The sequence below is a fragment of the Gossypium arboreum genome, chromosome 5, assembly GCF_025698485.1.
Source record: "Gossypium arboreum isolate Shixiya-1 chromosome 5, ASM2569848v2, whole genome shotgun sequence".
Lineage (NCBI taxonomy): Eukaryota > Viridiplantae > Streptophyta > Magnoliopsida > Malvales > Malvaceae > Gossypium > Gossypium arboreum.
In genome coordinates, this window is record NC_069074.1 from 92359820 (window position 1) to 92370706 (window position 10887).

Consider the following 10887-nt stretch of genomic DNA (forward strand, 5'->3'; position numbering starts at 1 on the left):
TTTTCTTCAAGGGCTATATCTAGCTCTTGCTGACATAAGACATCCAGGATCTCACATTGCCACATACCAAAATTATTGGTACCGTCAAATTTCTCTACTTCAAATTTTGCATTTGTCACAGTAGTCCTTGTCGATGGCGATCGTGCCGCCATTTTCTCCTCAATCCCAACTCATCGATATCGTGAATAAAGATCAGATATCGTGAATAGTATCGTATACGTGAATAGTGCTGTATACGTGAATAGTGCCATATACGTGAATAGTACCATATACGTGAATAGTACCATATATGTGAATAGTACTATATACGTGAATAGTGCCGTATACGTGAATAGTACCGTAAACGGTCGTATTCCCCAAGTACGAATCTGGCTCTGGTACCAATTGTTGTGCGGAAGCGTGTGAAAAGTAAAATTATTGTACTGAAAAATCACACTAAGTTCAATTCCCAGGAAAGAGAGGTAGATTACGAAGATCACTTAAATACCAAGTCTTTCCTAGCCAGAATATCCCTCTATCGTAATTTAATAGCACAATAAATCACTACAATCACATTCACAAAATATGCAAAATAAATAATAAATAACACGAATTTTAACGAGGTCCAAAAATTTTGCCTACGCCCCGAAGCACTACCAAATATATTTCACTCCAAAATTACAAGTGAAATTTACAAATAGAGAGAGAGAATAATGCCTTAAGTAGAGAATGGCAATTATGAGATGAAGAAAGTAAGAAATGGTTAGGCCTATTTATAGTTGAGGTTCAAGGATCAACTTGCAATGTCCCTATACAATTAGGGACCAAAATTGCAATTATCCCATGCCAACTTTTAACCCAACTTGCCAACCAATTTTACTTTCTACTTTCGGTGCCCACCCTTTTTGACTTTTCAAACAATGGGTGGGTTCCAATAGGTACAATACTAAAGGCAGACAGATACCAATGCAACCCTTTACCATAGGTAAAACGGTCTACAAAACAAGAAATTATGAAAATACAACACTAATTCATCAACATCATTTGCAATAATTAGATCCTTCTTCGTCTATTGTTGCGATCGCCTTTCTTTGACTTTCTTCTTTGCCTCTTCTTATGTTGGTTTTCAACCAAATTCATCAACCATTTCGGCTTACCAGTTTGGAAAACAACATATCCCACGGACATTCCGAACACTACTCCGCATCCATAACCTATCAACACCACTTTCCAACCAAAGGCAATGTTTGATTTTGAGCCATCTTTTTCAAGCACATTTCGAGGTGCTGGCTCAATGATGTTGCAACCTTTCGAGACAGGAAACCCACATAGTCCCTTATTACCTTCATATGAATCATTTCCAAATGTGTTGAATTGTTTTCCCTGAGGAATCTGACCATGGAGTTGATTTTCAGAAACATTTAAGGACGAAAGAAATGGCAGATCTGCCAATCTATTTGGAATCGTCCCAGACAACTGGTTTGAAGATAGGTCCAACCATTCAAGACTTGTTAAATTCCCTATTGAGGTGGGGATACCACCATTAAGGTTATTATGAGAAAGGTTGAGCCCTTTTAGTAAGTTAAGCTTCCCAATAACCTTTGGAATCTCCCCTTCAAACTGATTGTTTGATAGATCAATGATCATCCACATGGTGAAAATTTTCACCAATTCCATATATTGTCCCCTCATAACAATTCCAATGGAATCGGTATAGAAGGAACCATCTCTACCACCATACACCCCCATGTACGACACTATACTACCAATCTTCTCTCTATTTATGATAGCCTTGAAGCTGTTGATGTATCTCACTGGTAGGGGTCCAGAAAAATAATTACTTGAGAGATTAAAAATTTGGATTTTAGAGAAAAAAGGGCTAGACTTGGAGCTATTGACACACAAGGAACCATGCATATGATTTGACTTCAATACAAGAACTTGTAGCTGTGGAAGACTTCCCAACCAATGAGGAAATGTATCATTGATCTTGTTGTTACCAAGATCTAGCACTTCCAGACCTTTACAATTAAGGATGGATGGTGTCAAAGGCCCTTCTAACAGATTTCCATTTAAGTTTAAATTACTTAATTGGCATCCCTTTGCAAATGTTGGAGGAATCATCCCATAAAACTTGTTCATCTTCAGATTCAAGAATTCAAGTCTGTCGCTCAAATTTCCAAAACATTGCAGAATTGTTCCGCTGAAGTTATTGTGGGACAAATCAAGAATTTGAAGAGAAGTGACATTGCAGATTAAGGAAGAGACCTCTCCATTGAAACTATTATTTGAGATCAGAAAGATATTGATTGTTGAAGCTGGAATCGGAAGATTTCCACGGATCAAATTGGAGCTTAAGTCAAGAACTGCAATATTCTTCCATGGAAAGTGCTCAACTTCTGTCAAAGAGTTGTGAGATACATTTAAGTAAGTCAAAGAGTCATTCCCCACCTCTTGCATCCACTGTGGAATTTTGCCTTCAATTCTGTTGCAAGAGAGGTCTAAGCTTTCCAAACTTTTTAGCTCTTTCAAAAATAGGGGGAATTCACTAAGATTGCAAGATAAAAGAAATAAGCTTGTAAGATTAGGCAATATATGGTTAACACTAGAAGTGCTATTAGATGTTAAGGATAGGCTGTTATATGAAAGTTCAAGATTTTTGAGACTTGAAAGGTTTGAGAACATGCTAAACTCTATGACACCACTAAGATTATTTGAGGATAAGCTGAGCTTGGTAAGATTGAGAAGTTGGAATATTGGAGATGGAAGAGGACCTTGGAGTTTATTATTGTCTAACCATATCAATTCTGGTGATTTGGATTGGAATTCTTTGATATGCCCACTGAATTGATTATGAGAGAGATCTATTTCCTTTAAGGAGGGAGCAGTATACAACCATGACGGAAGTGTTCCATTGAGTAAATTGTCATATAAGTCTAAATATATTAGATTAGGAAAAGCGGTTACCTTATCTGGAATGTTACCTTCTAATGAATTTTCTGTTATATCCAACTCTTCAAGCTAGGTTAAGTTTAGAATTGACAATTGAATTTGTCCAGATAAGTTGGAACCGGAGAGTTGTAAAAACTTCAAGGACTCAAGATTCCCTATCGAGTCAGGCAATCCTCCACAAATATTTGCCTCTAAAATTATCAATTGCTCCAAAGATGATAAGTTTGTGATTGAGACAGACAATCCTTGAAAGAAAGAATTTCCTGATAGATCTAAGTACTTTAAGGCCTGTAGATTATCAACTGAATCAATGAATTCTGTAGAGAAGGACATCCACGATAGATCCAAATGTTCAAGATTGCTGCTCCGGTTGAACTTCAAAGGATCAAGATTGAGGTTTTGGTTGCCTCCCAAGTTGAGGAGATTAAGGTTTGGCAAATCAAAAAAGTTTTTTGGGAATTTTCCTTGCAAACCACAATAAGCAAGACTGAGAGACCTTAGAGAAGAGGATAGATTCATGAAGACATGAGGATTAATAGAAGACATGTCAATATTATCCAAGAAAATATGTCTGACCTCGGTTAGGTTGTGAACAAGTCCCTGCAGAGCGTGTTTGTCAAATGTTTGGGCAAAATTCAAAGAGAGATCAAGTGAAACCAATTTTGATAGGTGGGAGACTTGGGATGGGACTTCCCCTACAAACCTTGTACCAGAAAGGTTGAGGAAGGATAGACTTGTAAACCGACCAAACTCAGAGGGCATATTGGAATCATTGAAATCATTAAAAGCAAGGTTGAGCTTCTCAAGGTGAGGAAGAAGGAAGAGACTGCTATTGGAAGGGAAGTTGCCATATAGCCAACTACAACTCAAGTCAAGGGCAATAACATGACCATTTAGGTGGTCACAAGTGACCCCATCCCATGAGCAGCAATCTGTACCCTCCTCCCACGAATTTGTCTTGGGATAAGATGTAGGGCCAGCAAAATCATCGCAATAGAAAGCAGCATAGTCTGTCTGAGTGATGGAAAAGGAATTCTTGAACTGGATTAGTGAAGCAGCTTCGTGGTGAGAGCAGGAGTGAGATCCTGAAGAAGAAAAAGCATAAAGATAGGGAAAGAAGAGGAATAGGGAGAGAAAGAGATAGGAGGCCATGTTATGTTAGTTGAGGAAGATGAAGGATGGGAATGGTATTTATAGGCAACAAATAATATCCAATGTTACATGGATATTTCCATACTTAAATAATTTATTTATCATTTAAACAGTAGTGAGAGTGAATTGAATGATGAAAAATCTGTATTGAACAAAGCAAACAATCCGATTTATATTAATACCAAAGTAATTAATTATTTGTTATGGAGGTTTTTATTTGTCTGTTACGAAAATTTGTGATTTTATAATGGAATATGCTTTAAAGGATTCTGGAAAGTTAAGGATTTGCATGCACACAGACATGTTGTGAAGATTGAATGAAATACTAGCTGTCCGGTTGTCTTTTTTATGTGTTTTTGACCCTCCAACTAAATATAGAAATTGTTGAAGAGGCTGTAAATTGTCTTGTAATGCTTGCCTACAGGCTGCAGATTTTAGTATGTTTGAAATGTATGGAGACGCGCAAGTGGAATTATTTTTGGAATGTTTATCACTACCTCTATGTCACAAAATCAAATAATCAAATCATCTCTTTAAATATTCAAATACCAAAAGTTAAAACAACATGTAACACTCCATATTTAATCTAGACGCAAGCTTAGGAAGCTACATACCATTTGAAAAAATCCTACTTTTAACTAATTAAAGTTTAACAGTTAGAAAACGTTTAAATAATTGAATCAACCTAGAAATCCAAACTTGAAATCCGTAATTCAAGACAAAACAACTATAATATAAGTTCAATTAAAGTGGCAAAATACTAGATAAGGATGACTGAGCTCTCGCCATGCTGACCTGCCTAAGTAGATAAATTACTTGAAATTCAATCAAACAGACAAAATGAGTCAATAGACAAAGTGTATAACTTATCATTTTTAGTAAACAAAAATGCAGAATAAATCTACAGTGTTTTAAAGTTTGACCAGTTCTCAGAAACAAATACGAAAGCAGAACAGAATATATCAATTACAGATACAAATTATGACAGATAATTAAAGAATGCAGATTCCCTACCATCATCTTCTACACACCATCTCTGTACAGCCCTACACATCAAAAAGGGTATTGACTACCCATGGCTTGGATACACACCCGTGTCCCTAGCCCGTGTGACCTTAAATCCAAAACTATGAGTTACACAGCCTGAACACACACCCGTATTCCTAGCCCGTGTAACCAAAAGTACAAACAGTGAATTACATGGCCTGGACAAATACCCATGTGCCTCTAATTTGAAAATAGTGAGTTACACGGTCTGACACACGACCGTATGGTGTCGAGAGTAATGTTTTCTAGCGTTCAAAATTTGAAAAAAAAAAAAAAGGGTTTTCATCACACACTTGTAGTAGAATCGACTTAGAAGCAACAAGAATGACTCCGGACCTAACAACGAACAACCAAATACCATTCAACAATTAATTCCCAAAGGAATGCTCTAAAAGTCAAACAACAAAGTTATGCAAAAAATTTCGACGAAGAACGCCAATCTCAAAAAATTTACACACTCATCTTGTACAAAACAGTGCTATACTGAACTAACGCATTGAGGGAATGCTACTTTCAGGATCTTTGCCTAAAAATGACAATCAATTGACACATAAACAAAGGAATCGAGCAAAAATAAATAGGAAATAGATTCTTTGCAAAAACGAACAAAAAGCAACAATTAACTAAATTCCAACCTGGAGCTTAAAAGATTAATCCGTTGAAAGAAGTAATGAGATGCACCGACAAAATAACGAAACGAGGAGTAAAAGAGAGAAATGCGCCAACAAAATAACCAAATGAGGAGTAAAAGAGGGAAAATGAAGCGGTAGGAAAAAAGAAAGAAAGAAAAATAAAGAAGAAGAAGAGGGAAGAACATAAAATATAAAAGTAAGAGGAGAGGAGGATTTTAGGAAATTTAATTTAATAATAAAATCAAAAAAAAATTCAGAATAGTAAAAATATATCACCACTTCGTTTACGCAGAGACTCGAACACAAGACCAAAAACATACAAAAGCTTATCCATTGAACCTTTCTCTTAATTTTTGATCCTTGCAAGCATTTTTTGTCAAGTTCACAGCCTGATCTTTTGCTATTTTTTTGCTGCAAGTCATTGAAGCTTGTTGCTCAAGACTCAGCTTTGTTTTTTATTCTGTTCCCTAACACCAACAAAGGCTCAAACCATACCTTATGTTCATGAATTCTCATCATCACATGTTTATAAATGCAACTCAAACTTGAATAATTGAATCTTTTGTAATTCAAAATGTTTTTGTTTTTATGGTGAGCAGTATAATGTTTACTAAAAATTGAAATTCATGAAATTAGAAGACATACATAGTTGCACCATACAAGATGTTACACTCAAAATAAATCCTTACAAATAGTACAAAATGCAATGAAATACAGAGGAATTGGTACAATCATAAAAACAGACACATATCAATGCAACTTTTCACCATAGGCAAAACATTCTGACAGGCTACAAAACAAGAAATTACGTAGACACAACAGAAATGCTTGAACATCATTTGCACCGACTAGATCCTTCTTCGTCCATCGATGCGATTGCTATTCTTTGACTTTCTTCTTCGCCTCTTCTCTTTTCAACCAAATTCACGAACTATTTCAGCTGACCGGTTTGGAAAACAACATATCCCATGGCCATTCCAAACACTACCCCACATCCATAACCTATCAACACCACTTTCCAACCGAAAGCAATGTTTGCATTTGAGCCATCCTGTTCCAGCACATTTGGAGGTGGTGTATCATTGATGCTGCAACCTTTGGAGACTGGGAATCCACATAGTCCCTTGTTTCCTTCATATGGATGGTTTCCAAATGTGTTGAATTGTTTGCCTTGAGGAATCTGACTATGGAGTTGATTTTCAGAAACGTTTAAGAAGGAAAGAAATACCGGATCTGCCAATATCACTGGAATTAACAAAGTTCAAAAGACAATATAATTCGTAAAGTTTGGTCCAAGACTGGCAGCGTCTATTCTTGCTATTACCTCCCTCAATTTCACATCAATGCATTCAATTTCAGAATAGATTTCCAATACTTCCTCTCACTTAATCCACAAGCAATAAGGAAATTTCAGTCATTTGCAGCATAATATACAAAATAATTTACAATATAGACTAAGTTTGATGTGGTGAAGAAAAAAACACCATGAATGATGAAAATTATATCCAAGTCTTACCTCAAGAATAATTAAAGCCAAGACTTGGTAAGTAGACTAATTACTTTACATCTAAATATTTTTGCACTCATTATTAAGGCAAATATTAGCAATAAATTTTTTAAAATTTTAAATTAGTAAGGTAAATTACAATTTGACCATCCTTAAAAATGATAAAAATTTGATTTAATCCTTTAAAAATTATAAAGATATAAACTATTAAAATTGTGAAATTGCATTTTTACTATTGTAAAAAATTACAATTTAATTTCGCCCCTAAAAATTTTTTCTAGCTTCTCCCCTATTTTAGCCCTTAAACTTGCATTATTTGTCAAATCACCTCAAAATAAATAGAAAAGTTAATGTCGGTTAACTTTGCCGACGTGCCATCCACATGACAGTACATGTGTAAGTCACACCAACAATTAATTAATTTTTAAAATTAAAATTTTAATATATTTTTATTTTTATTTAAATTTTAAAATTAATTAATTATTGATGTGATATTTATATGACAATCCGGTATATTAAAAATTAATTAATTATTGAAAGTTGTGTTATATTAGAAATAGTTTGTGTATATTATATAAATTAGTTTGTTAGATTGGAATTCTAATAAATTTATTTGGGAATCATTACTTTTCCTTAAATTGGAGTCAATATTACTTGGTTAATTATTTCTCTCTTAGCCAACTACAAAATTCAAGTCCATTACAATGTCAAGTTTTGTTACATGTATATCAAATGATTTTTTTTTAAATTCAAATATCACACCAACAAATTTGATAAAAGAATTTTAACAGTGTTAACAAATAAATTTAAATTTTTAGATTTGAAATGTAGAGGGACTAAATCCCTAAAAATAAAAAGTATAGACATTAAACTTCAAATATACAAAAATTGCAAGAAGTTTGAGTATATTATAACTATTAAGTACCATCTCAAAGCTGGAGTAGCTCAGTTGGCTAGAGCGTGTGGCTGTTAACCACAAGGTCGGAGGTTCAAGCCCTTCTTCTAGCGTCTTACTTTTTGGTTAAATTCCATTTTGCTTTAATCTGATTGCTTTCTAGCTTTGCAAATTACACAACAGTCTTCAAATGTCTTATTAAATTCTCACTTTTACTTTTACGAGTGCTATATTACTCCAATAAAATTCCTCACAGTTTATATTTGAATTTCAAACTTAATAAAATTAAATTTCTTAAATTATTGATATATGTTTAGACATTATTACTGCCTTCTTTCTCAAATCTTAAAATTTCTAACAAGTTTAAACATTAAATATAAAATAGTTAAATTCCAAATCTTAAAAGAGACATGAATGCTTCAAATTCTAACTTTGTCTGCACCATCAACATCTTGATTTCCATGTTCGCTATAAACTTAACCTGTTAGTTCATTACCTTGTCAAGTGATTCATGAACGAGCCATCACTGGGAATACACCATGCACAATGCTAAAGATAAAGACAATAGATTATGAAAATACAAAACAAGAAATTATGAAAATACAACATTATGAAAATACAAAACATTAATGCTTGAACATCATTCGCAGTAATCAGGTCCTTCTTCGTCTATTGCTGCGATTGCCATTCTTTGACTTTCTTCTTTGCCTCTTCTCATGTTGGTTTTCAACCAAATTCACCAACCATTTCGGCCTACCAGTTTTGAAAACAACATATCCCACGGACATTCCGAGCACTACTCCGCATCCATAACCTATCAACACCACTTTCCAACCAAAAGCAATGTTTGATTTTGAGCCATCTTTTTCAAGCACATTTGGAGGTGCTGGCTCAATGATGCTGCAACCTTTCGAGACCGGAAACCCACATAGTCCCTTATTTCCTTCATATGAATCATTTCCAAATGTGTTGAATTGTTTGCCTTGAGGAATCTGACCATGGAGTTGATTTCCTGAAACATTTAAGGATGAAAGAAATGGCAGATCTGCCAATCTATTTGGAATCGTCCCAGACAACCTGTTTGAAGATAGGTCCAACCATTCAAGATTTGTCAAATTCCCTATTGAGGTGGGGATACCACCATTAAGGTTATTATGAGAAAGGTTGAGCCCTTTCAATAAGTTAAGCTTCCCAATAACCTTTGGAATCTCCCCTTCAAACTGATTGTTTGATAGATCAATGATCATCCACATGGTGAAAATTTTCACCAATTCCATATCTTGTCCTTTCATAACAATTGCAATGGAATAGGTATAGAAGGCACTCCTGTAATCATACACCCCCATGTACGACTCTGCACTCCCAATCTTCTCTAGATTTATGATAGCCTTGAAGCTGTTGATGTATCTCACTGGTAGGGGTCCAGAAAAATAATTACTTGAGAGATCAAAAATTTGGATTTTAGGGAAAACAGGGCTAGACTTGGAGCTATTGACACTCAAGGAGCCATGCATATGATTTGAATTTGTTGCGCGGAAGCGTGTGAAAGAGTAAAATTATTGTACTGAAAAATCACACCAAGTTCAATTCCTAGGAAAGAGAGGTAGATCACGAAGATCACTTAAATACCAAGTCTTTCCTAGCCAGAATATCCCTCTATCGTAATTTAATAGCACAATAAATCACTACAATCACATTCACAAAATATGCAAAACAAATAATAAAGAACACCAGAATTTTAACGAGGTTCAGCAAATTTTGCCTACGTCCTCGGGCACTACCAAATGTATTTCACTCCAAAAATTACAAGTGAAATTTACAAATAGAGAGAGAGAATAATGCCTTAAGTAGAGAATGGCAATTATGGGATGAAGAAAGTAAGAAATGGTTAGGCCTATTTATAGTTGAGGTTCAAGGATCAACTTGCAATGTCCCTATACAATTAGGGACCAAAATTGCAATTATCCCATGCCAACTTTTAACCCAACTTGCCAACCAATATTACTTTCTACTTTCGGTGCCCACCCATTTGACTTTTCAAAGAATGGTGGGTTCCAATAATCTCCACCTTGAAGATTTGATTAGGATAATCTTATCTTCACACAATTCTTCTGCTTTTGACAACAATACTTGATAGTGCCTTCTTCAACTGTTAAACTTGCAGATATTAATCAAGTTCAAACAATGTTTGAACTTGGTTGTCATACCACCTTGGTCATCATATCTGCGGGATTATCTGCAGTCTTGATCTTCGAAGACAAATTTTCCCTTTTCAATAATTTCCGCACAAAATGGAATCGACGTCGATATGTTTTGTGCGTGCATGATAGACTTGATTCTTTGCTAAATGAATAGCGGTTTGACTATCACAATACACGTTAATATGCTCTGAACCAACCCCAAGGTTTTAGCCATACCTTGTAACCAAATAGCCTCCTTCTGACCTCTCTATATAGCCATGTACTCGGCTTCGTGGTTGACAATGCAATCAGAGACTGTAGTGTAGACTTCCAACTTATTGGTCCTCCAGCAAGTGTAAACACATAACCGGTGGTTGATCTTCACTTGTCCAAATCACCGGCATAGTCAGAATCAACGTACCCAATAACACCTTTACCAAGTGTATTATCCTCGCTTGAACAAGTAATCCAACATCCACGGTCTTACGAATATACCGTAGAATCCATTTCTGACTTGCCAATGTCCTTTTCGAGGATTATGCA

The 10887-nt window shown here is 35.1% G+C and overlaps 2 protein-coding genes and 1 non-coding gene across 3 annotated transcripts; 1 reads left to right on the top strand and 2 right to left on the bottom strand.

Moving 5' to 3' along the window:
• Positions 1 to 1032: 1032 nt before the first annotated feature.
• On the bottom strand, positions 1033 to 2439 carry LOC128292744 (receptor like protein 22-like). Its single transcript, XM_053027668.1, has one exon. It carries the CDS (start codon positions 2437 to 2439, stop codon positions 1033 to 1035), a length of 1407 nt encoding a protein of 468 aa, XP_052883628.1.
• A 561-nt stretch (positions 2440 to 3000) lies between these two features.
• On the bottom strand, positions 3001 to 9678 carry LOC108479216 (receptor-like protein Cf-9). The gene is made up of 3 exons (XM_053027669.1): positions 8850 to 9678; positions 6708 to 7007; positions 3001 to 4016 (listed from the first exon to the last, which is right to left on the bottom strand). The coding sequence occupies exons 1-3, from the start codon at positions 9676 to 9678 to the stop codon at positions 3001 to 3003; spliced, it is 2145 nt and encodes a 714-aa protein (XP_052883629.1).
• Positions 8204 to 8277, top strand: TRNAN-GUU (transfer RNA asparagine (anticodon GUU)). The gene has a single exon. It is a non-coding gene; the product is annotated as a tRNA-Asn (tRNA).
• Positions 9679 to 10887: the final 1209 nt, after the last annotated feature.